Below are 27,887 nucleotides of genomic sequence, written 5' to 3'. Positions count from 1 at the left end.
TGCAATGCAATAGGTATTGCGGCAGGTTTCTGGACCAGGGTCAGCGGACTCGATAATTCTCTCGCCTCGGTGCCCACTCTGATCAGTGATCACACTCGGCAACTCTGGGCATTAGCTTGCCTCATCTTCACTAACGGCCCCACCAGACTGCCGGGGATGCCTGGTCTCACCCTGGAGATACCCATTAAGGGACCATCTCTCAGGGAAGCCAGGAAGGGTTTCGCAGCGGTCGAAGCGCCTTGGGACCCTACGGGTAAGTAGTGCGCTATATAAATGCCAATACATTTACATACATTTACATTTACATTTACTAGAGTTTGAGCTATTGGCATTGTAAATGTCAATACCTTTTATTTATGTGTTAAATGGCTGATATGTGGCCGGGGCCCAAGGTCAGCTATGAGATAAGGTGCCCTGGAGAGCAGTGGTTGAAAAGTGGATACCAAGCCTGGAAGGGAGTGTGCATCAGACTACAGGGTCAGGTGGAGGTAGTAATGAAGAAGGATCCTCCCTGAAGGCTCGTGCAGAGGGAGCCCTAGTAGTGTAACTTGCCTGATACTCCCACCTCAGAAACCTCCTCTTCCCTTCAAAGAGACATTACATGGAGAAAAAAAAGAACTTTTTGAGAGTGATAACATTTAGTAAGAGATTTGGAAAAGAGTGAGTTTTACTGGGCCCTTGTAATACCAAGAGACAAAGGAGGACCCAAAAGCAGGCCTGGCTAGACATATATATGCGATAAATCGGGCCCGCAGTGGCCCACTCGAATGCACCCTTGGCCCACCCAAATAAAAGTTCCTGGAGCCAGGCCTGCTGAGAAGACAGGCATAACCCGGCCCGTGAGAGGGAGCAGCTGGGAGGCTGTGGGACTCACTGCCAGAACCTGCGTGCCCCAAGGAAGGGAGTGCGATCCAAGTGGAGAACGGAGGAGAGTGCTGCCTGTGCTGCGCCTTCCACCAGTGTAATCGTCAGAGAAAGGGAGCTGCGATAAAGAGTGCGCATGACCGAGCCACGGCGGCCGGAAGAAGGCTTAGTGAAGGCCAGCCGTGGGGAGAGGAGGGAAGTGGACCCAACCCAAATGTGAACACTGCCCCGCTTTTATAAAGGCTCAGCGAGCCGATTCGGCCATTGCCTCACCCGATTAAACCACTGGGCTATGTGTGTCTCTTGGCTACTGGGTATCAAACCCAAAATGCCACCTGGGGTCCGCTCGGTTGGGAGCGCCTTGCAGCTGCCCTTGGCTCCCCTCTGTGGCCACACTCTTGCTGTTTCGGGCCGGGACTTGGGTGGGCCTCTGCTGTGGGGCGGGGAGCTCCCCAGCACCCAGGACCAATTTGGAGGTAATCGGGAGGCCTGTACCCCTGCTGCTACCCGCATCTTCAGCACAGTGGAATATCACACTCTCCTTGGGCGGTGAAAGGCTCTGAAGGCAGGGATCATTGAGGGGCTGTGTTTCACTGCAACTACCACTTTGCTGCTATGGCTTACATTAGTTGAGGTGAAGTGCCATGCCGTTAGACTGGTCTGGGCACAAACCATCACATATGGGACTCCCTACTGCGAGTTGAGGCACTTTCCTAGCCCGGACGCGCTTGAACCTGCTCCCCAGCAGCCATGCTCACTTTGGGATAATTGGAGAGGCTGCTCCATGACTGATGCCCGCATTGTAGAGAAGAATGGGCATGACAATCCCCCTGGGCTGTGAAAGGCACTGTAGGTGAGCATCGGGAGGGGCATTGTCTCCCTACAAATACCACCTTGCTGCCAAGTCTGACATTATTTGAGGTGACGTGCCACACGACAGGGCTGGGCCGGCCACAAACATAACCCATGGGACCCTGCACTGCCGGCTGAGATACTCTCTTGGCCCAGATGTGGTGCCACCTGCGCGGCGCCTCTGATCTTGTGCATGGGCGACGTGACAGGACCAGAGACTTCTGTGCTTGAGGTCTGCAGTTGTGCTTGAGGTCTGCACTGCGGTCCTGAGAGCTTTGGCAGCAGTCAGGTTCTGCCTTTGGAGCTTCTCTGTGAAGGGCCTCTGACTGTGAGGATCCTGTGGCATTACAACACCCTTCTACTAAGTGCCTCCCCCAAACATAGACTTACGTACCACACTGCACGCCATTTCACCACATGCAAAAACAAAACAGCAGAAGCAAGGCAAGATGGACAGATATACAGAAGTGGTGGGGCCCCATGCCTGCCCTGAGGAGGAAAAGCCTCTCATGGCTGACAATGCAGTGCTCCTACAAGCCATGCATGCCTTGAGAGAGACCATAGAAGGAAGAAAAGAAGTCTGCTCAGAAGTCACTGTGCTTCACCAAGACCTTTGTAACGTTTCTGAGAGAGTGACCCAGGAGGAAGGAAGACTATCAGAAGTGAAAGGTTTGACGCATTCTCTTACCGGGGACGTCATGGACCTACGAACTGCCCTGAAAAATGTGGCCTAGAGGGTGGATGACGCCAAAAACCGAGCGCAAAGAACCTATGTTTCATTAGCTTTCCAGAGGGGGTTGAGGGCTCGGACACAGTGACATTCCTGGAAAAATGCCATCCCTTCCCTCTGCGCAATTCTCCGCATGCTTTGTAACAAGCAACAAGCAGAAGGGCACCCATGTTCCGACAAAACGTTGTTTTTTAAAATCTGGTCTGTCTTCGGACAAAAAGGGTGGCATGGCCAGGCGAATGAAAAAGAAAACGCAGGAGAAACACAGGGGAGACACCACCACAGACTTATCTGGCCATGAACATTCCACAGACTTTAAAAAAGACCACTCGTTGCTGGTGTTCATAACTAATATGGAAGCAGAACTGCCAGCTCACACAATTCCTGTCCCTGATTAGGACACACAGCGAGATGAGAGAGCTGATTTACTGAGCTTGTGGGACCGGTGGGGCTTTGGAGGAAGCAAAGTCGACAAACTACTCCCCTGCAGTGCACTTAGCTGTAAGGACGAAGTACAGTTCACTTAACTTTATTGTTCTTTCCCTCACAGGTTTGGACCACGGTGGGGTGTTTCTAGAGTTTGAGGGTAGGGGAGGAGGGAGTATTTTAAAGTAGGGAGGGAGCGGATGACAGACCTCTCTGACCACCGTTGTCATGTTGACGAGATGGATTAAGTGTGTTGGGTGGGGAGGGAGGGGGTGTGTCATTGAGTTTAACTTCCAAGGGGGAAAAGCACTGGAATGGTTCATGAAGATCCTGGGACTGTCAGATCGATGGCGTCGCTGCTGCCTAGTGGCCCAAACCTATTCATACTTCTCAGGTGCCCATAAAGTATTCTCTAGGCTAGATTACATTTTCGCCCCAGCAGGAGAAGTAGAGAAGATGGAGAGGGTAGAATACTTGACCCGGTGTTATGTATCATTTTAGGACCCTATTGTAAGTTTCCCGATTCATGCCCTTATATAAGTATAAATCACCATATCCTTATATAGGCATAGAAATCATAACTCTATTTAGGCATAGCTCATGCAGTCCAAATACAGCAGGGCTACTTCCACTAGTTCCGAAAACCACAATGATTTCTTGGAAAACTCAGCTTCAGCAGCCGGGGACTTCCCCTTGCTTGAATATTGATTTGTCACAGAACTCATGGAGTTTTCAAAGAACTGAGACTCTTTGATGACGTTATTATGTCCAACTGTACTTCAAAGTTGGCACGTTCAAGGTATAAATATGCCCTCACTCACCCAAGCAAACACACGGTGGTTTGGAGCAGTTCGACTGTCTACTTGCGTGACGCTCCCTGCTACAGCAAGTGCCGAAGGAAGCCGACCCTCCAGCAGACGCACTGAGAGAGATGCTGTCTTTTCTCCTGCCGAGAAATCCAGCTCCAGTGTTTCCAAGCTACCCTTGCGGGTTGTTGGGAAATCGAGTCCTGAGCCTGACTTTCTTCATTCTAAACTAACGTACAGAGCTGATTAGACCCTTGGAGAAATCTTGGGCAGATTCTTGACAAATGAATACTACATTTATGCTACACCTCACTTACTTCTTCCCTCGTACTAAGCTTAGGTTAGGTACACCGGGGTAGGCGTATTTTAGAAGCGCCAGTTGAGAACTTTTAGCCTCTGTTATTTATGTATGTATTTATATATGGTTTAGGATCCATACAATGCTCTTACAGTATTATTTTATTCTACTATTTATACTGTATGCATTATATTTTACAAACAGTTTTACGATTGTAGCAGTTCATTTCTTATGCATGAGAAAGAAGACAGTTCAATAAAACCTTTTATCCTGAAATCCTGAAAAAGCTTTTATCAAAAACAATCTAACTACTCCTTAAAAGAAATGGGAAAATAATAGACAGTCACTACCTAAAGAAAAGCGCTCTCAGTCCAGAGGTAGATCTCCTCAAAAGGAGCACTCTGAAAAGAGATATAACCTCAGAAATAGGGATAATTTAAGAAAACCTGATGGATATCAAGATACTGATACACGATCCTCTTGTACCTTTCAGACATCCTTGCAGAAATCTGAAAGAAGAGGATTATCAGAGCAAAAAGAACGCGTGAAGTCCAAAGACAACCAACACATTCCAAAAAATAAGAAAACTCAATTCTCCAAAAAAAAAGGTAGCAAGTATTAAAATCAGACATGCCGAGGATCTTGAGGACACAACTCAAGAACGGGGAGTGGGCCCAGACAATGCTGGACAGCGCAGCAGAGGTCACCATAGCTCGTAGTATCCTGAAAGATCATCTGGAGACAGTGGATCTGAATAAATACATTCAGGTTGAAACTGAAGTAACACTCCGAATAGAGGGGGTATAACTAGGAAAATAAAAGCACTCTTTTGGGAAAAACTATCTAAGGGTTATGACATCATTCTAACTGAAAAAGACTGGCCATCTGAATTTGTCAGGGAGTGCCCACATGACGAAGAGATCATTATGCCAGCCTTCTCTAATCATATTCCTATTCATAAAATATACACCTATGCCAGAAAATGTTCTGTAGCCCAGGCTCCAGCATTACATAAAAATCATGTGGGATGGGATGAGGATTCTCCTCACCATAAAATCCAGTTGAAAAATCAACCTACTGCTCAAAGGCAGTATCCAGTAAAGCAGGAAGCTAAAAAACAAGTCAGGGAGATCTTAGATCAACTTGAATACCAAGGGGTGATTGAAACATGCACCCCGTCAATGAACAATCCTTTGTTTCCTGTCTCTAAACCGGACGAAACATATCGTATAGTTTTGGATTACAAACATGTCAAGGGAACAAACAGCTCCAGCGATTTCAAAGAATCCGGTTGCAATACCAACAATTGACAGAACTGCCTCTGGCTATTTTATCAACTTCGATAATTTTTCTGAGGATCCCATTGAACCTGAAACTACGCCAGCAAACAAATATTTCAAGGAAAAAGTAAAGGAACTTGGTCAAGAGCTTACAAATACATATCTGGTTTCACCTTGGGTTGATCTTTGGATTGTGTTAGGTGTACTTTATCTCCTGCTTTGGCTCATTCTTGTATTAAGTTTGGGAAAGCTGATACATGGAAAACACATTAAAATGGACACAGCAAGTTAGAACATCAACTTGCTCCTGAAACCACACAAATCATCTCTGTTGCAAAACTTTAGCAGTACAAAATTCACACAGTGCAGCACTGATGAATAATATAGTTCGGAAGAAATATAAAACTACTTTAGATATTTCAAACGGTTTCTTCTGTCAAAACATTGCACCAGAAAGCAGGTACTTGACCGCTTTTTCAACAATGGGGACACACCAACACTTCTGTCGTCTCCCACAGGGAGTCAAGAACAGTCCTGGATTATATTCAGGGGAGTAACAGAGTTACTACAAATGTATGATGATGAGGCATTATCTAATGTCAATGACATCTACCTTACAGATGATGATTTGGACAGGCACTTGAACAGGGTGAACACCATAATACTTGGATTCGCCTCTGAAGGGTATAAATTCAACTTTAAATAATCAAATATTGCCCACCTCAACGTCCTATTCTTGGAATACGAACTTTCAAGTGAAGGCAAAAGCCTGGCAGCAAACGTTTTAGAAAAATGTGCGCTGCTCCAAACTCCAAAAATGCTGAAAAACGTAGTCAATTCTAGGATTCCTAAACTTCGGAAGAACTTACATTCTGAATTACGCAGAAAGGGTTAAACCTCTCTACAAACTAATCAAACCTGATTTCAAACCTACTAATTGGACTAAAAAACACACAGAAATTTAGCATTCAGTACAAACAGACATATTGGCAACAACACACTTACAAACAAGTGACAATGTACCCAACCTTGTTATCCGAAGCATCCCAGGAAGATGCGCATTCACGTACCTTACCTTTAATAAAGGTGAAAAGGTACCAATAGCTTACAATTCACACTTGTACACACAAGCTGAAATGAAATTCACTTCAACAGAAAAAATTATGACAGAGGTTCAGACTGCTGTAGCAAAGGAGAGAGCCCTCGTACAGTGCAAACGCATTAAAGTCGTTACACCTCTACCTGCCTTAGAGGCAGTGACTAAGGCAAGCATTCCAAATGCAAAAGCCCTACATCCAAGATGGATATAATGGGTTAATTCTCTTGCTGCAACAGACGTTGAATACGTTTTTGACCCTTACTTGTAGACACAAGAATTTCTCCAATACGAACAAGAATGTCCTCTTCCTACTGAAATTCTACCTCTAGAACATTACGGCTGTATAATATATACAGACGGATCAGCACAGCCCGCGATTGGGGGTTAACAAGCTTACTGTGCTGCTTGCGCGATTGTTAAAGGTCGCACGCACAATGGTAAATTTAGACCTATGGTAACAAAAACTCAATCACTAGGAGACTGTACAGCTCAGCGAGCTGAACTCCAAGCATTCAAGATGGCGCTGGAATATACCGATCGCGAATTCCCCACACTCATAGTGTGCGATTCATATTACTGCGTCCAGGCATACAATGAATATTTGCAGACCTAGGTTCAAAATGGTTTCAAAGAAGCAAAAGGTGGCACAATCAAGTATAAAATGCTTTGGGAACAAGTAGTTCTTTTACAGAAGGAACTACAAAATACTCATGTGATCCATACACTGAGTCATCAGCGTGATGGCGTTCACTTTGAAGGGAATTCATTGGCTGATGAAGCCGCAAAGGCAGCTGTGCAAACGGCTTCCGTAGCTGCAATTACAAGTTCAAAAACAAAACTAGACAGCGAAATAATGCATGCAGTCACTGCTTTAATAAAAGACAGTGGTAAAACATTACCAAAGGGCTTTCCACTCAAGTACTCGTATATAACTGATGTGAATAATGTTCCTTTTGCTCGAATCCCTGGAGTGGGGGATAGAGTAATTCCAAACATGGGACACGGGTTAGGGCTAATCTTAGCGGCACATGAAGGGCTTGCCTTTGCACATGCAGGTGTTTCCGCCACAGTTTCATTATTAAAACAGCGATACTGGTGGCCACGCATGAGGAAACAAACCAGAAACTATGTTTTGGAATGTGAAATCTACCAGAAAATGAAAATTTCAACAGTGAAACGCCCGATGCAGGCGCCCCTTCTCATTTCAGATAAACCACTAGCGTGTGTTTACCTGGACCACTGTGGTCCCTTACAAAGGGATGGCCACTATAAATATATCATGGTCGCAGTGGATTCATGCTCGAGATTCATTTGGATGTGGCCTCAGTGCTCAGCTGACGCCTGAACTGTTATAAAAGATTTGGGAGTCTTTATCGGCACACTACATTCTGACCAGGGTCCTGCGTTTAGCTCTAGGACTTACAAGGAGGCCATGGCCAGCTTGGGCATTGCATTGCGATTTTCGAGTCCATTCCATCCTAAGGGAAATTCGGTTGTGGAGAGAAAAAAACGTGACATTAAGCAATCTATAACAGCTGGGGTATTAGGTATGGGTGATGGGTGGGTCAAACATCTAATAAATGTCCAACATAGTCTTAATAACCTGCCAAGAAATTCTCTGGGTGGAATCACTCCATATGAAATCCTTTTTGGTACCAGAATGTTGGTTGAAGACCTCGATAGTCACACTGTGGTAGAGCAAAAACCCTTTGATATCAAAGATTGTTTGGCTGTTTTACAGGACTTAAATGAAACAAGAAGAAGTCTAAGCAATATCAGCGAAAAGCCAACGACCACTGAAGAAAAACCACCTGTCCCACCAAGACCTGTCTGGATTCCAAGGATTGGGGATCTGGTCAGGGAGAAAATAGTGGACAAGAAGGAATTTGGGCCTTTTTACAGAAAACCAGTACCTGTACTAGCAATCCACGGATCAAGAACAGTACTACTGCCGCCCCTTGCTGGAAAAAAGGAGAACCGGTCCGTGTCAATTGACCTGGTAAAACCACACCATGTGGCCGATAATAAGTAGTCGGCCAAGTGGACTCCCAAGATGTAGCAGACGACCAAATCTTGCTACTATCCAAGAGGTTCAAACTGAAAGACTCATCCCTTTGAAGATTCTAAAGTGAGAAAAGAAGGACTATGCAATAAAGCCATGTCGCTTGTGCCTCTTGAAACCCAAATAACAGTTCGTCAAGAAACTCCCGTCTACAATGATGTAACATCTGACTATACAAACATGTCAAGGGAACAAACAGCTCCAGCGATTTCAAAGAATCCGGTTGCAATACCAACAATTGACAGAACTGCCTCTGGCTATTTTATCAACTTCGATAATTTTTCTGAGGATCCCATTGAACCTGAAACTACGCCAGCAAACAAATATTTCAAGGAAAAAGTAAAGGAACTTGGTCAAGAGCTTACAAATACATATCTGGTTTCACCTTGGGTTGATCTTTGGATTGTGTTAGGTGTACTTTATCTCCTGCTTTGGCTCATTCTTGTATTAAGTTTGGGAAAGCTGATAGATGGAAAACACATTAAAATGGACACAGCAAGTTAGAACATCAACTTGCTCCTGAAACCACACAAATCATCTCATCGTGAACAACGAGACCTGTCATCAGTGAACATTACAGAGGTCCCACTACCTGGTGGAATAGCATGGTATACAACTGATTATGACATTTATGGCCCTGTTGAGCCACTAAAGATTCCTCATCAATTTAAGGTTTCCTTGAGTGATTTTGTTTCACCCAGCACATTTTCTGATGATTGGGACTTTGCGACTGTTAATAACATGATGGCAGACTTAGAAATGTCAGCAAAATTTACAAAACATGAATACTTAGAAGGTTCATCAAATTATGAAGAAATGTATTGTTTTAATCATTTTGGCCATCATTACTTGCATAAATCTGCAAACCCTAGAAATTTTTTAACTTTTTTTTTTTGTAAAACAATTTTTATTGCAGATTCCAAAAGTCACATGTTAGTGTATACTCAGTGTTGTTTGCGCGGGACCTTAGCATTCACCGTGGTACCAAACAGTATGTACACAGCCTTGTAACCCGCATCCCTGAGGCCGGGTGGCAGCGATTGCAAGCAGCACATTTCCACATTACTCAGTGGTGGCTTATTCAGTGGTCAACCGCCTTCTGCTTTTAACTTTTTTTTGAACCAAACCCTCCCCGCTAGTATCTCAACAGTGTGTACTGCGACTCCTGGTGTCATTGGGGTAATGTATCTCCCTCCCCTCCCCCCTCGCTCTCCCACCCCCCTCCCCTTCGGTGTGCTGCGGTGTCCAGTGCCTGTGTTCGGTAGAAATGCATTGAAGCTTGTGGGCTAGCTACGGAGTATAGAGTAGATCATGGAGTGTGTGTGTCCGTGGTAGGTGCCGGGATCGGTCTTGCCTCCCCTTGGACCCCGGGGCCATCTATGTCCTCCTCTTCCTCACTTTCCACTGCATCGTCCCTGAGTGCCTGGACCAAGATTTCCCATGCCAGCGCCGTTTCCTGAGCTTTCTCGTCTGACCCTCGACGCGCCATCTGGTATCTGAGTGTTCTTTCTGCTGCCGCCCATTTCTGGAATTCGGCCAGCCATTTCCGGTGTGTTGGCGCCGTCTTTGATTTCCATCCCCTGGTAAGTTCCCTCTTTGCGATAAGTAGGCCCATATCTATGAATTTGCTCGTCAGTTTAGTGTTGCGTGTGTGTGGAAACCAGTGTAAGATTGTAGTCGCAGTGTCATATTGCAGGTCCCTGTCTGTGGCTTCGTTCAAGGTGTCGCCCACTTCCCTCCAGAAGTCCTGCAGGTGCGGACAGCCCCGCAGCATGTGCAGTAAGTCTGCGCCTAATAGCGCACATCTGGGGCACGCTGCGTCTTCTGCGCCAAAGTATTGTGATATTTTCTGTGGGGTAAGGTAGGCCCTATGGAGTATGTAGAGGTGTATTAATTGGAAGCGGGCGTTTCTGGTGCTTTTCCTGGCCCTCTGAACCAGTTGAGCCCACGTAGTGTCCGGGATTTCCTTCTGCAGGTCCGTCTCCCATTGGGTCTAGAAATTTTTTAACTTATAATCAATGGAAACATTGTCCAACACCTCCAAAGGGTAGTTCTAAAACGTTTCTTAGAAAATGTCCATATTTCACAGGTTTTAATGTTATAAACCCAGAAAGTTTTTACTTTAAAAATGTGAATAAGACAGGCATGAAAAGTATGTTGACAAATACTAAACAAATGTATTCTACAGCCTTTTATGCTCAATTGTCCACCCCCTTTTGTAAATCAATTGTCCACCTTAGGCTTTGAATTTTGGAAAGACAACATTGAGACAAAAACTGTTTGGGGCCCAAAAGACTTGAAGGTACAAGGTTCAGAAGCATTTTTTAGAGCTTCTATCATCCTAGAACAAATGATGTTCCTAAATGACACTGTTCAACAGACATCTTGTCTTAGCATTGCTAAGATAAAAGATTTAAACAAACCTTCCATACCAAAGCCCACACCTGATAGTAATTTAACTTCAGATGAGGAGGTAGATGTAAATTATATTTTACAACAGAACAAATCCTGAATGGAAAAAATGGTTAATCTGGCCCACAGACACGACACAAGGGTTCACAGTAACTCGGCCAGATCCAAGATACATCCAAAGACAACATCCAGGGATAATAACAACTTACAGTGTAGGAAAACTGTGCCTTGAATGGCTACAAAAATCCACACTTCCAGAAATAAAACAACACTTATCTTTGCTTAAAGATGGTGTTGATTTACGAGAATTCTTAATGGGACCTCGTAATCCACGTCATAAACGTTTCATATTTGCCGGTATATACTCTGCTTACAATGAAGCTTGGAAAGTCACGCAAATGGAAACAACTGAAAGAATACGAGAAATTGATTGTATTCATTCAGAGAAATCACTCTTTATAGTTGACAATGGGTTAACAACTCTGTCATCCAGAATTTACTCTTTGGACAGCATTGTATCATCTGCCGTAGACATAATGGAACAGGACTAGCTAATGCTACAACATGGCCAGTCTCAATTACATTCTATAATGCTATTAGGTTGGACGTTGCAAAACCTTTGGTCTGGCTATGTACCCTGGCGTTTAATCAACACTACGTCATTGTTTACTGTATTTAACCTTACAGATAAACAAATCTCACTGGCACAGAGGGGAGCAGACTATACGGTGCTGAGCATTGAAAAACTGGAGAGATTACCTTTGACCGTTTCTGAGAAACCATCAGTTGAATGGATAATACATGGCACCATCACGATACCAGTGACGACTTTCCAGTTTCAGTATTGCTTAAAACGCCTGTATGAAAGGTTGGGTAAAGAATACATTAAGTCGACCTGGGATTTACCATACACACACAATTGTTGGAGTGGGGGAAAGAAAGTATTTCTTGGTGGTAAAAATTGTGAAAACTCACTAAGCGGTACACTATTGTGTCAAGGTATTAATATACACAGTGCCAGCGAAGGTTCTTCCAATAACCTTTCTTGCCACCTGCAGGGTTCGCCCACAGTGGTGATAGATCCAATTTTCAGGCAGCTTTCCAATGGTAGCTACATTATGTTAAATGATCACAGCTGTTGTAGAATGATGCCAGGAATAAGCTATCTCGTTACTGTGTCAGCCAGGGTCACTTGCTGTATGCAAGTATTGTTTCCTAAAACTAAGACAGACGGGGAGTCGCCACTATGGCCTTCCCTGAACATCTCTTCTATACGAATTGATACTTTAAGCAGAATGAAAGCCATTCTTTTGTAAAAAAGAAAACTGTGCCACTGACCTCGTCCAGAGAGACGTATGATCTGCAAGTTGCAAGGTCCTCTGCAGAGATACATGCATTATTATCAACAAACTGCCCAATACATTTCCCAGAAACGTTAGGTCGTATCTTTAACATGTCTGATACCAGCGGTATTGCACATGTATTTAAGACGATTTTTTCGGGACTGTTAGCACCCTTTGAAGCAGTCCTGGGCATTTTTCCTAACTTTATCCAGTCTGTTCGGTGTCCTGCCTCTCATTTTGGAACTTCTAGCAGGGATCTTATTTTTATTCCTCTTGCTCCGTTATGTCAAATCCGGCCACCAGTGATACCAAAGTCAGCATGGAAAAAGCGCTCCAGGCCATGAGGTATCGTGAGAGAATTACCCAGATCCTTGGCTTGGCTCGTTTGAGAGATCTAAATACCACATGGTTCCTGTCATTCAGACCAATCTGGCAAGATTGCATCTTATCTGTTCTACTATGCCTGCTTTGTGGAGAGGAATGCGTGTTAGATGTGTGTCTAACACTACCATTGGTTATGCCAACGGATGCTGACTCATTACTGGGTCCGATAACGGCTCATGTGTTCTGTTGTCCCCAGCGGCTACCAATCATGATGACGGCATTCATTGAGATCTCACCGGCAAATCCAACTGGAGGTGAGATACGTGGACCGACAGGCACACAGGTGCCATCTGATATGAACATTGCTAACGCGGCTGACGCTGACGGCGATGTTTCGCATATGTGCACAATTGACCTTCTTAATGAAATAGTCGAACTTTCATCTACTGTGGTTGACAATTTATTTGCCAGCCTTGATGACTTAATGTTTTCTCCTGACACCGAGACTAACTTTTGAAATTAGTACACAGCATTCTTTCGAACTCAGATATTCGACTTTCAATTTTTTAAAAACAAAAACTACCAAGTTTGGAACTATATTTTAACAACAGATTTATTTGACTTTTTCCAAAAAACAAAAATTAACTTTTTCACGAAAAGTAATCTGCTTAAAGTAGAACTATTCTTGGAGAGCAAGAATTCCTTGAACACTTCCTAGAAACAATATGAGCCTAATCCACAAACAAAAACAGTTTGTATTTTCTGATATGGGATGGTCTGGATTTTTTTTTTTAATGTAACTACGAGCTATTTCGTAAATGTAATTTTCGTGATTCATTCAATTAGCATTGCTAAATATCATATCATATGCTTACAATGAAGTCATTTTCCTTAAATGTGTACTATACAAAATGATCATTTTTTCGTGTGCAACCATTTCCAATGCATTTTATGTGATTTTTGGGGGTTTGTAAACACATGCTCTAGATTATATGTTTAAATGCTTGAACTTAGATGAACATGATAACATGGAGTGGATGTTATGTATCATTTTAGGACCCTATTGTAAGTTTCCCGATTCATGCCCTTATATAGGTATAAATCACCATATCCTGATATAGGCATAGAAATAACCATATTAAGGCATAGCTCATGCAGTCCAAATACAGCAGGGCTACTTCCACTACTTCCGAAAATCCACAACGATTTCTTGGAAAACTCAGCTTCAGCAGCCGGGGACTTCCCCTTGCTTGAATATTGATTTGTCACAGAACTCATGGAGTTTTCAAAGAACTGAGACTCTTTGATGACGTTAATATGTCCAACTGTACGTCGAAGTCGGCACCTTCAAGGTAGAAATATGCCCACACTCGCCCAAGCAAACACACAGTTGTTTGGAGCAGTTCGACTATCTACTTTCCCGACGCGCCCTGCTACAGCAAGTGCCGAAGGAAGCCGAACCCTCCAGCAGACGCACTGAGAGAGACGCTGTCTTTTCTCTTGCCGAGAAATCTAGCTGCAGTGTTTCCAAGCTACCCTTGCGGGTTGTTGGGAAATCGAGTCCCAAGCCTGACCTTCTTCACTCTAAACTAAGGTACAGAGCTGATTAGACCCTTAGAGAAATTTTGGGCAGATTCTTGGCAAAATAATACTACATTTATGCTACACCTCACTTACTTCTTCCCTCGTACTAAGCTTAGGTTAGTTACACCAGGGTAGGCGTATTTTAGAAGCACCAGTTGAGTACTTTTAGCCTCTGTTATTTATGTATGTATTTATATATGGTTTAGGAACCATACAATGCTCTTACAGTATTATTTTATTCTACTATTTATACTGTATGCATTATATTTTTCAAACAGTTTTACAATTGTAGCAGTTCATTTCTTATGCTTGAGAAAGAAGACTGTTCAATAAAACCTTTTATTGAAAGCGCCCGTCTTTCTACTTTCTCTGCACCTCTAGTGAAACGAAGCATGCACGATTGACTGAGTGAAATATATATCTATTGTTTCCACGACTCTGAAGATACGTTTTATATTAGGGAAACAAAGTTGTCATGCTTATGCGGTTGTCAGAGACTTATCCCTTCTTGTGAATTCGAAAAAGTTTCTAGGGACCTCTGAGCTAGCTGACACACACAATTAAGTCTAGTATATTCCATAGAGAACTAGTCGACCTCAGTCCTATGTCTAATCTACAGGATATAATATTCCAATGCGCGGAGCCTATTGGGAATATAGGAACTACACTACACCGGGGCCTCTCAGATCACTTGCCATTGTGGTTTATCCATGGCACAAGTGTACGTAGGTTGAGGGTGTGATGGAAACATAACACCAGGGAGTTGCAGAACGAGAACATGCCCCCCTGGAGATTAAAGTAGACACCAAACTTTAATGAGAACAAAGACTCTGTGTCCTCTGCAGTCATATTATGGTAGGCATACAAAACAGTTCAGAGATACACGGTGCAAATATCGTGGTTCAAAAGAAAATTAGGAAAACCATGGACATTAAAGAGCTGGAGGCAAAACAACTGACCCTTCCCGCCTGCGCACCATTGCGATCCTTTCTAAAGATTACTAGTTGCTAGCATATCAAGAAGCTAGAGCCACAATCCTAGCCACACATACCAGCGTCTATATAACGCCAGTGAAAAAACAAGGAGACTGCTGGCATGGTTGGACATGAGAGAGGTAGAAGTGAGATGGGTAAATGTTATATTGGGTGAAAATGATACCACATATATTACAGCTGGTGAGATAGGAAATGAGTTCGCCAGATATTACCCTGCCTTTTACTGGTGGATACTTTCCAGATAGAAGCCTGCCTTGAAGAAGTGTGAATCCCGACTCTGTCAGCGGATACTTGGCAGACATTAGAGGAACAGGTGACTCTAATGGAGTCGCAGACCCCCAGAGGCAACCTAAAGCCTGGGAAAACCCAGGGCCCTAATGGCATACAGGCTGAACAGAAGTGTTGGGTTACTGAGCCCATACCTGCTAAAATTGTTCTCGGAGGCAAAAGACAGTGGCATCTTTCCACATGACCTCCAGAGCTCTACTATAGTTGTGATATATAAACCAGGTAAACCAACGACAGTCTATGGCTCTTACCTCACACTCACCCTCTTGAACATCAAGAACGAAGCAGGACTTTCTCTTCTGTGAACGGGGAATCGAGGCATTGTCGATGTGCGTTGTCTAACCACAATAATTGTATAGACTCCGGGTACGTTTTAATTTGGTCGATGAATGTTTGGGATTTAGTTTGATAGAGTTTTGAGTAATAGGTGGTCATCGTATTGAGGATATCAGTGGGGTTAGTTTGATCCATATTTTCATCTATAAGGTCTACGACATAATCATTAGCTTTGTGTGGTCTAATTATAAGGGCCATCGTTCTGCCAGTGCATTCTCCCTCCCCATATCTGCTGGCTGTCCCCCTCACTACCTAAATTGTGCAATTCACATCCTGCCTCTTCATTGAATTTTTCTCATATGAGCGCTATAGTAGCTGGTGCTCTAGATTGAAAATACTCTAGTTTCAGTGCTCTGAGATAGCTCTCAAGGTGCGGAAGTCTTGTTCCTATCGCTTGTTTTGCAATAAATGTACCTTTTATGACTATATAAAGATGACTCTAGGGTGTGTAGCTGTGGTGCGGCGTTGAGGTGTGGCCTACGGGAGGTGCTAGATCTATATAAATTCGGGTCCACAAGAACTTTGAAGCTTCCCCCATATTATAGTGCCCAGTCCTAGATTGACAATGTGCCGCTATACTTCTCCAAAGAATTCTGGGCAGTCAGTATTAGGTCCGTATATAATTGGATGTTGATGCAGAGTGCTAGCCAGAAGGGCAAAGCGCCCTTCAGTGTCAGTTTTATCTTGCGTGAGTTTCCATGGTATACCTTTGTGAATTAATACAGCTGTCCGCGAGCATAATTGAAATAATGGGATGTGGGTATTTCTGCGCACCCGGGATGCAGTGGATGGGGTAAGATGAAGCTCCTGCAGAAAACATATGTCAATCTGGTGGCTGGTGAGGTAGGTATGTACAACACTGTACTTTCTCACAGCATTTAGCCCTCTTAATTTCCAAGTCAGGCATTTAATTCCTGTAGTCTTGTCAATACTGTGGTAGCAAAATGTCAGATATCCACCAGAGGTGCAGTTATATTTGCAGTGTGCCGATGGATGGTAGTGATGCTCAAATGCTCTGTCAGGAAGTGAGACTTAGGTAGTGTGTATTTTGTACGCCAATCAGTTAGGGGAAAAGGGGAGGAAGTGTTAGTGAGGGACCCAGCCCTGCAGTGTGAACATACTCAAACAGGAAAGACCATTAAAAAAAGCATAACTGAAACCCACCCCCACCCATTCCAACCCCCAAATTTGGTTGCCAGGCCCACTCACACCCATCAACACCCCATAACTCAAAATCAGTACTGCTTCTTGCAAGGGATTCATCCCGGAGGGCGGAGAAGAGCCAGGCACAAACCCCAGCCAGATCTAGGCTGGGTGACTGAAGCAACGGATGTTGCCCAAGTTAATAACCATCAGAACAAAAATTGCAATTTGTGAACACCCACAGCAATTCGTTATCTGTCAATTTCGCATGGCAGTCGCGTCCAACCCCCGGCTCTACTCCGCTGCTGGTATTGTTATAACGAAAGACCCAGGATGGAGTGACTCTAGTCATTGTTTTCCAATTGTGACCCCCCACACCCTTTCTGTTGTGGGGATCCCTTTGATTTGCTTGGTGTGATACTTTTAGCAAATTTAAGGGCTGCCTTAGCATTGGCAAAGTGGCGAGCCTTTCCCTCATGGGCGATTCGCAGCTTGGCAGGGTAGAGGAGGGCATATTTAATTTATGCCTTTTGTAGGATTTTCTTGGTAGATAGAAATTTTATACGAGCATCCTGGACTGCAATGGTGAAGTCCGGATAAAAGAAAATCATGTTGCCCCTGTATTGTATATCGCAGCGTTTCCTTGAGAGGCAGAGGGTGACATGCCGTCTTTATAGTTAAGTAAGTGTGCAATAATAGAGCGGGCCGGGATGCCCGTAGGTGGCCGTGGCAGCAAGGACCTGTGCGCCCTCTCAGTGACGAACACCAGGAACAAAGCCTCTCCCAAGAGGTCTTTCAGCAATAATGTGATGTAGTTCTCCATGTTGTTGATAGCAGTGGATTCCGGTAGACCAAGGATGCGTAGATTAATGCACCTTGATCATGCTTCCAATTCCTCATTTTTGGCTTTTATGACAGCAAGGACTTAGTCCTTCCTGAGCAGTTGTTCTCTTGTTGTAGCTTGAGTATCATCAATATCTGAGACTCTGGCTTCGAGATGGCCTATGAGATCTTCGTGTTTATGAGCTTGTTAATTTTTTCAATACGTTGTGCCATGAGTTCCAGCTTGGAGTTGATTACCTTGAGGCTTGTCTTGACATCCACTAGGATTGTCTTGAGGTCGTCGTCCTGGCTTGCCTCTTCCGTGGGGGGGGGGAGGGGGTCTGAGGTCATCCCCTGTAGTAGTTCCATCTCTGCCAGGCAAGTGTTTTTGCTTTCAAATGGAAGTTTGAATTGCCGCATGTCGTATTTGCCCATCCTGGCTTGGTTAGTCTCCAGTATATCCAGTTATTAACGGCAGAGGTCAAAACAATATCACGCTGGGAAGCGGGTTGAGTTCCGTTTTTCAGTGAGCCCCATTGCATCCAAGTATAGCCCGCTGTGACTCTCCATACTCCCCCTAGCTTGTTGATCTTTGTCTACTTCACCCGAGGGCACAGCATGGGGGCCATTTGGTGTGATTAGCGGCTAGTTGGCCTGCCGTTGTGCAGGAGTTGTTCACACCACGAGTGAAGTGAACAGTGATAGGCCCCGGCCACAACCTTGGAGTGCAGTCCGGGCGGGGTGCCCGAGCAGTCCCAATTGTCCCTACTCAGCCCCTGGGAAAAACAATCCGGGTCCTCCCAGGTAGATTTTAGGCAGACTTCCCAGCTGGGCCAGTACCGTCCGCCCAGACCCTCAGGGTCCCTGGGTCCACCTGTCGTACCGGCCCCAACAAGCCCAGGGCGCACCCAGCCTGGGTGTCTCAAGATTCACAGCATCGCCCTTCTACATGGGCAGGCAAATGTCAGGTCGCTAGTAGTCAATGTGCTGAGGAATGTGCAGGATTTTTCGCTCAGCCAGCAGAGCCCCTCTATCTTGCTTCGTGGCTAGGCCCGCCCCTGAGACCACTACAAGTTTGTCTTCATACCCAGAGACCCTCAGACCACTTCATTTCCCATCTAAACAGGGACATTCACAGCTCATTTCATGCCTACAGCATGTAACAATAACACCTGTCCCAGAGCAAAAGTCACTCCAGAACCTCAACGTAGACATCATATCTCATCCAGGTGTCCCAGCCATGATTCTCTGTTCTGCATCTTCTTTCCACTCTGTCTTATAATTACCAGACCTTATAAAATTATGTTGTACGTCTAGCTCTTCATCTGAACTCTGCTTCTTGCCATCTACACAGACACCCTTGTATCAACCTGCATAGGCCAGAACCATTTATCATCTTCCCAGCTCTCTAGCACCTTTCCTACTGCTTCAAGGCTGCAAATTTCAACTCTTTCTGGAAAAAGTGTACACTAGATCAAACCTCTGACCTTTCTAATTGCAGACCTACAGCCAAATTGAGAAAGTGGTATTCAATCAACCATCAGTAATCAATAGGCAAACTATTGCAGTGCTGAGTTACATTTGATGGTCATTGGGGACGACCTCGGGTAAGAGTGGGCCTTCTATTACTAAACTTTGCATCCTTCAACATAGGTTATCGTCCCAGTGTTCTGCGCAGGTCTATGTAAGAATTGTAGATACTGTCTTGAATTTAATTGCATCCTTGCATGCAGGGAGGCTGCAAATCATACTGCCGCTCTACTAGTACTCATTGAATGAAACCGGCACTCCTCATGACTCCACCAAATTGTACTTGCTCTTCAGCCTCAACCACATCCCACAACCTGAATTCCTCTAGATTTTCAAACTCTTTTGCTTCTCCTAATCTGATAAAGTAAGACCTACTTGTCCTTCTTTACTTCCAAAAGTTATGACCGATTTCCATAATAAAGCAAACATTTAGCTTCTCACTTCCATAACAGTTGTTCTCCAGGCAAAAGTGACTCCACACATTAGAAGTAAAACTGAATGTGAGAAACTACTTGGGATTTTCAAAACAACTGTTTGTCGCTTAAAGGACTGCTTGCGAATGTGTGCCTTCTACAAAACATACCAAAGCTAGATGGCATGTAATGATGCAGTGCATAATTACATGGTGAAAGAAAGTTAATAGACCTTTAACAGGTGAATTTAAAGTTTATTTCACCTGCGACAAGGAAGCTACTCTCAGTAATGTCCTCAAACCAGAGATCTGTATGTTTGTTCATACATTTACTAAGCGCTATTATACTGGCCTTAACTCCCGGAAAGATAGCCCACAGTGTCATGCCACCCTGCTTGACTGTGTTTGTATTCTTCCCGTGCTTTTGGATCCCATCTCTAAGGTTGTCTTTATCTTGGTATACTACTCTCCTGCTTATGCATTACAGAGCAAATCTAGGATTACAAGCAAGTACATTTTCCTTGTAGAAGTTGTTGGAATACTACACACTGTGATGTTTGACCCCACCTCAAAAAACGGAACCAGTCACATCAGGCTATTCGCATTTCTCCCCCTTTTTAGGAAAAGAAGATTTATAAGTGTGTTCCTAAAATCATTTGTCTTAATGACCATCTTTTTTTAACTATTGTTTTTGTTCACTTGGTGAACAAATATACTGCAGGTAACTTTGTACCAAATGAAGGCTGATCTAAAATGGTCTTTCTTCATTCTACAAGAATAAAGGAAGGAAGTTATGGGCTTCAAAATAGAAGAGTCTTACACACCATCTAAGAAAAAGTGTGATTGACAGAATTATTTCTCATCAAGGAGGAACTGACCTTTCAAACAACAACAAAAATGTATCTGTATGTATACAGATGAAAGTTCTAAGATTTCAAGCAAGGAACCTTTCTCTATTTGGCAAAAACTTCAAAAATGTGATTATTAGTCTATGTAATTCCAAACATGGGTCTTGGGCTGTGGAGCTTGAGTCCAGAGTTTCATATTAAGATAAGTAAGTAAAATAAGTGCTGTTGAGTTAACGTTTCAGAATGAGCATAGTTGTAAGACAATCAAACTTGTCTTCTCCATAATAGTTATATTGTTAAGAAACTGTTGAGCTTCAAACATTTTTGAACATTTGCTGTTTTTGTATTACAGAGAAGGAATCTCAGAAGATGGAGTGAGTAATTTAGGGTCACCTAATGATCCAAGCTTATCTCCGGTCTGCTGGAGTGTCAGTGGAAAGTATCTGGCTGGCGCTTGTGAGAAGATGGTTAATATATGGCAAGTTAATGGTATGATCAGAATTCCTTTACACTGCTTCAGTTCAGTCTTAGTCTTTGGATCATTATTGTTACTTTCAGTTCAAAATTCACTCTTTTCACTCTTTGCTTTTATCAATGTGTTTTTCCACATTCTTATTTCCTCCAGAGCTATTGTTCATTAGTAGTCAACGTGCATCCCAAGTTAAAAGTAGCAATTATTTTTTTGTTTTAAATGCTTCCAAGTCTAGAGATCTAAAGCCTGTATTTACACCACCAGCTGGACATTGTATTCTCAATGAGTGAAATAAATTAAAATGAGATGTAGGGCGAGTAAGGGCATAATTTGCTTTAATGCGTACATCAGGAATCTCTTTCAACTGCAACGAAATAAGGGAGCCTATAATAAATATAATGATTATAGTAAAGTTGTTCCTATTTAAAAGACATTGTTGAAAAATATGCCAATATAAATCTTGATTCACTGTTTGAATTGGTAAATAAAAAGTAAATTGACCATGCAAAAAGTGTATTGATAACAGCGGGTGTTGTACATTGTGGAGTTGAAAATACACTGTAACTTAGTGCACCATTTTGTGTAGGATAGAGAATGCTAGGGTGCTGGATTAGGATTCAGTGTGCTAGCAAACATTATAACCTGCTAGAGTTGTCTAGATCCTAAGAACCTGGTAGATATCGGTGTCTTGTCAAATTATGGTATCTGAGTGGATGCTCTGGGTACGTGATTAGTGGGTGGGTCTGTGTATATATATATTGCGCTTTTCTTTTTGGAGGGAAGTGGTTTGTTTATATATATATATATATGTATATATGTCTGTATATATATGCGTGTGTGTGTTTGTGTATATATATATATATATATATATATATATATATATATATATATTGCTTTATTAGAAAACTGAAACGCAAAATATTTTTTGCATTAAAATCTGGCAAACATATGACAAGCACTGCACTTGAAGAGAATGAAGGTGTAGGCCAAACATTATTGGTCTCTGGCATTCCAACTTTGTTAACTATGCACAACTTGAATGATCAAACGGAAATACAATCTTCACTTCCTGAAATAGATGTAGCCACACAAGAGAGACTGAGGAAAATAAACCTGTTGCAGAAAGGGGCTGAGATCAGCCCTTTTAAACCTAAATCTTGTTTTGTGCCTAAAGATGCGATCAATACTTTTCATGATATTGTCATTGAGGATCTCAAAATATTGTACCATCAAGTTAACAATAACAAGGAAAAAAATATGCATTATAAGAAACGTGAATATGATAAGCTCTTGAAAAAGTTGGGTGACGATCACAACATCATAATAAAAAAGTCGGATAAAGACGGCAACTTCGTTATTTAGCCTCAAAAAGACTATATTGAGGAGGCAAATAGACAGCTGAATAATAATGAATGCTACAAGAAGGTTACATTGAAAGAATATAACACAGCAAAAGAGACTTTACAGAAACAACTAGCCCAATGGAGACAAGATAGTCTTATCTCTACAGATTAATACAAATTCACGTATAAAGAATTTCCAGTTTTACCTGTACTGCACTTGATTCCAAAAGTACATAAAAGCATAATGCCTATCCCAGGCAGGCCTATTATTTAGGCCATCAACAGTGCAGGTGAACAAGTTGGACAATGCATCGATTTCTTTTTACAGGATTTTGTCAAGGAGTTGCCAAGCTATGTCAAGGATACAGGAGATTTTTTAATGAAAACCTAGTAACAAATATGGACCGATGACTTGTTTTTAATTACACTTGACATAGAATCGCTCTATTCCAGTATTGATCATAGCATGGCGTTGAGAGTGGTCAAACATTTCCTGGATGATAGATCTTGTGAATTCTATGAGCATAATAAGGTTATTTTGGAGCTCATTTCGTGGTGTTTGAACAACAACTTTTTTCTTTTTGATAAAGATGTTTTTAAGCAAGTGAGAGGTGTAACGATGGGAGCCTGTTTCTCTCCCAGCTAAGCATGTCTTCACGTTGGCTGGTGGGAGAAACAGGTTCTTAAAAAGTTGCATCATGCAATGTTTGACCAACATGTTCTATGTTATCTTAGATACATTGATGATGTCTTTATTCTGTGGAACGGCAGTGAAGATGAAGCCCAACAGTTTATAGAAATTATTAACAATAATTCTATTAATTTAATTTTCACATCTCCCATTGATAAAACCACCATCGAGTTCCTTGATGTTAGAGTGTACATTAGGGATGGTAAAATCGAAACTACTTTATACAGAAAGGCAATCTCTGGTAATGTAACACTCCATGCGAATAGTGCTCACCCCAAGCACCTCATTGCGAGTATACCTTATGGAGAAATCTTAAGATTAAAACGCATCTGTAGTGTAGAAAGTGATTTTACCGATTGTCTACATCATATATGATAAACAGACTTAAAATTAGAGGATACAGTGATGAAACTCTAAATGAGGCCTTGAATAAGGCTATTATTAGGCCAATAGATACTTTATTTAAAAATTATAATAATGTTTTACATCATCTTGGCAATGAGCTGGTACCTCTGGATAATACAAATGACACTCCTAGATTGATCACTACCTACAGCAATGAGGAAATAAAAATCAGAACCATCATTAAAAGAAATTGGCCTATTGTCCTGACTGACACTGTGCTTTGGGATCGATTGGCTGAAACTCCTTTGGTTACGTTCAGAAGAGCTAAATCAAGGGGTTCTATTCTTGATAAAAGTTATCCTGAGACAACAAAACCCACCAATTGGTTACTACCAGCTCTTGGTTTCAGGAAATGTTCATCATGCAGGGATTGCAAATTTAGATGCTATAAGACCCACTACTCTACTCCATTTAGTGACACTCCTATTGCCATTTCTGGCAGCTATAACTGCACAACTGATATGCAGTCTATGTTCTGACGTGCACCTGTGCCCTGAACTACATTGGTAGTACTAAGCTACAGGTGCACGTCAGAATATTACAACATCTACCTGCTATCCTTCACAGTGATCCTGTGTACCCTGTAGGTAGGCATTTTAAGAACACACAAGAATGTAAACTTTCTCACTTATTATGTGGTGAATGCCATCCCTAAACCGCGGCAAGGGGGGGGGGGGGGGGGGGCAACAGAGAGCGCCAATTGAGGCAATAAGAAACCAAAATCATTTTGGAATTCGACAGTAAATGGCCCAATGGGTAAAATAACACCGAGGATATGCACAAGTTTCTCTTAAGAAATGCTAACAGTGATAGGCATAACAGGGAGTTATTTGAGCTGATTGAGTTTGTTTGTAAAAAAACTCTTTCATCCGTTCAATTCCTGATACTTTAAGATTTGTAGGTAGGTTGTAGAAATATATAAATTTACTGTTATCATGAAGTAATGACTATTGCTATTTATCTTATCTGCTGCATCTAATATTAATTTGTGATAGATTCTAGTATAATGATTTATAGCAATATATTTATATATCTGAAAGAGACACGTTAGTGATAGATTCCTTACCTTAGAATATCCCCAGGCGTCAGACTGGATCCGGAAACTTTTGCGTAGCAATACCCCTGCGCGCCGGTAGGCGTCGTCTGCGGCTCCGCGACCGTCGTCGGCGTCGTGAGCGCCGGGATGACGTCGTCGGAGTACTTAGACGGCGCCCATGCGCGCTGACGTCAGTTCTTCTTTTTTCCGCGCCAGCTAGCGCAGATCCGGAAGAAGCTCTACCCCCAGTCAATTTTTGACTGAACTTTTTGATCCTTTTGATCTCTCTCTTTGTTGTCGAATTCTCGACTTATCGGTGCCAGGGATGCCCGGGTTCAAGCCTTGCTCGAAGTGCGATTGACTCATGTCGGTCACGGACCCCCATCGCCGGTGCCTGAAGTGCTTAGGCCCCGACCACTATGATCGAACCTGCTCCGACTGCCGGGCCCTGACGTCGAAGGCTAGGCGGGAGCGGTCCCGCAAGCGTCTCGAGCTGAGGCAGTCGGGCCCGCGCCGCTCCAGGTCCCGGTCCCGGTCCCACAGGAGGTCGAGGGACAGGTCGCGAGGTCGGAGTCATCGAAGCTCTGGAAGTGGACACCGATCGTCTGGTTCCAAGTCCTCAGGTAAGAGGCATGAGAGGTCAGAGCGACGTCATCGATCCTCCGACGCTCGCACGATGCGGCCGGGGGCTCGGGCGACACCGCCCATGCGGCTCCGCGGGAGTCGCAAGCGTCGCCGCCTGCCCCACACCTTCGGGTCCCAGGGCACGGCACGGCGCCGGAGGAGGTCGAGAGGTACCTCATGGCAATGAGGGCCCTCCCTCCTCAGTCGGTTCCCGTGGCGCCTTCAGGCCGATCGGTTCCGTCTGGAGGTCCTTCCGGGTCGGGCGCTTTGGCCCTAACGCCGTCGGGTGCTTCGGCTCCGACGCCGCTGGCGACTTCGGTCTCGGCGCCGCAGGACCTCGCTGGATCCGGTTCCGGATCCGGGACCTCGCCGGTCGACCTTATGACCTCGCCGGCGCCGTCCCTTCAGGTGTCGCCCCCGGCGGCCAATGTGGTTGCTGCCCCCAATGTTTCCTGCGGTCCTACTCAGGCGCCGGAAGGGCGCCGCTGGGCACCGATTCAGTCGGCCTTTGGGGATTTTTATCTCCACGAGGAGGCCCTGTCTGCTAATCCTGGTTTCCAGGACACAGGTGACGAGGAACATTGGGAGGGGTCCGAGGACCCTCTGGCACAAGATTGCCAGTCACAGCAGGACTGGACATATGAGCTTGGGGAGGCCAGTGGTATTGACACATCGCCAGACACTGGATTTACATCGCCTCCGACTGTGGCTTCGGAGGCAGGTTCTACTTACAGCGTAGTGTTGACGAAGGCAGCTAAGGCCTTAAACCTTCAGCTCCCCATCGCGGCCGTGAGGACTAATCTCCTCACTGAGGTCCTCAAACCGCAGTCAAGCTCCACGGAGCCCCTGCTGCCGTTCAATGAGGCCTTATGTGACGTTCTTCTGGGCACTTGGTCCAAGCCCGCCACAGGCCCACCTGTGGATAGGAACGTGGCCAGACGCTACCGCCGGCCCCGGGCGACCCATGCTTTTTGTCCACCCATCCCACCCCCGAGAGTCTGGTCATCCAGACCGCATTCCCGTCGGTCCCGCCCGACAGGGAATCCAAGAGATATGAACAGTTCGGGAAGAAGGTTTTCTCGTCTGTTAGCCTGGTGCTGCGGTCTGTGAACACCGCCTGTCTCTTGGGCCGCTACACCCACACTCTGTGGGACACGGTTGCGGAGGTGCTGCCAAGATGCCCGGGGGAGGTCCAGGCTAAACTCGGCCAAGCCCTTGCGGACGGCCGAGATGCAGCACGCTTTTCTATCCGGTGTGGGCTGGATACAACGGACTCACTGGGCAGGGCGATGGCAACGACGGTGGCAGTTCGACGCCACGCCTGGTTGAGGTCCGCCAACTTCTCGGCCGATGTCCAGGCCACCCTCCTGGACATGCCGTTTGATGGCCGTCGCCTCTTCGGCGACAAGGCAGACCATGCGCTGGAACGTTTCAAGGACTCCAGGGTTACGGCCAAGTTCTTGGGCCTCACGGCCCCACGCCAGCAAACGGGTGCCTTTCGCTCCTTTCGTGGCCACGGAAGGGGCGCCCCACCACGTACCGTCAGCCACACACCGCAAAATGTCCAGCAGCGCGGTGGCGGACGTGGAAACCGCCGTGGCGGCGGTCGGGGACCGTGGCGAGGCCAGTCCACACCTCGGGACGTGTAGTGCAAGTGTTCACCGACAACACCACCGCCATGTGGTACTGCAACAATCAGGGCGGGGTGGGGTCGTGGACCCTTTGCCAGGATGCTCTGCGCCATTGCAAACAAAACAGGTGATGGACAGAATGTGGATCAATGTCACACATTCACCCCAGTCCAAAGATCTGGGCCCAAATCCATCGTTTTTTTGCACTCCACACCACCCTGGGTTAGACAATGGCGATATGCAAATCAGCTCTGACCCTGTGCCCCATGGGAACAGTCCAGTCCGAACTACAAAAGCCATGTCCTTCCCAGAACGGAATCAAGCATCCGAGGACCGGACCGGTTTCGAGGTAACACCTCTCATCAGCCCGGCTAGCTTGACTCCAGTGGTGTGGAGTGCCTGGGACCCACGTCTGAGCATCCCCAGCGCACTTAGGGCGGCAATTGCAAACAAAACAGGTGATGGACAGAATGTGGATCAATGTCACACATTCACCCCAGTCCAAAGATCTGGGCCCAAATCCATCGTTTTTTTGCACTCCACACCACCGTGGGTTAGACAATGGCGATATGCAAATCAGCTCTGACCCTGTGCCCCATGGGAACAGTCCAGTCCGAACTACAAAAGCCATGTCCTTCCCAGAACGGAATCAAGCATCCGAGGACCGGACCGGTTTCGAGGTAACACCTCTCATCAGCAATGGCTGGAACATCAGGGCGTGACCCTGGTGGTTCAACACCTGGCAGGCTCTCTGAATGCCAGGGCGGACGAACTCAGCCGTCGGTGCATGATGGATCACGAATGGCGTCTGAACTCGGACGTGGCGCAAGGTCTCTTTCAGCAGTGGGGAGAGCCTTGGTTAGATCTATTCGCCACAGAAGAGAACGCGCAATGTCATCAGTTCTGCGCGTTGGAATTTCCAAGGCGGCACTCGCTCTGAGACGCTTTTCGTCGCGAGTGGAGCTGCAGTCTGTTGTACGCCTTTCCGCCTATACCACTTCTGCCCAGAGTGCTGAAGAAGATCAGGCGCGACCGGGCCCAGGTTATCCTTGTGGCTCCGGACTGGGCACGAAGATACTGGTATCCCGAGCTACTCAGCATTTCAGTCGATCCCCAGATTCCTCTGCCTCTTTGGGAGGAATCCTGTCGCAGCAGCAGGGGACGGTCCTGCACCCGAACCTGTCCAGTCTCCACCTTCAAGCTTGGAGATTGAGCGGCGGCAGTTGAGGCC

At 44.9% G+C, this 27,887-nt stretch overlaps 1 protein-coding gene across 9 annotated transcripts in view; it reads left to right on the top strand.

The window, feature by feature from the left end:
• The window catches only part of HERC1 (HECT and RLD domain containing E3 ubiquitin protein ligase family member 1), a 2,101,515-nt gene that overhangs the window by 1,409,359 nt on the left and 664,269 nt on the right, over positions 1-27,887 (top strand). For all 9 annotated transcript variants that reach the window (XM_086959402.1, XM_086959399.1, XM_086959397.1 and 6 more), the window contains exon 53: positions 20,807-20,943. In XM_086959402.1, coding sequence (XP_086815528.1) covers positions 20,807-20,943 — 137 coding nt within the window. The remainder of the gene's footprint in view (positions 1-20,806; positions 20,944-27,887) is intronic.

The sequence above is a fragment of the Lissotriton vulgaris genome, chromosome 2_2 (assembly GCF_964263255.1).
Source record: "Lissotriton vulgaris chromosome 2_2, aLisVul1.2, whole genome shotgun sequence".
NCBI classification, from domain to species: Eukaryota; Metazoa; Chordata; class Amphibia; order Caudata; family Salamandridae; genus Lissotriton; species Lissotriton vulgaris.
The sequence above is the reverse complement of the archived record's forward strand: the minus strand, read 5'-3'. Positions and strand labels throughout refer to the sequence as shown.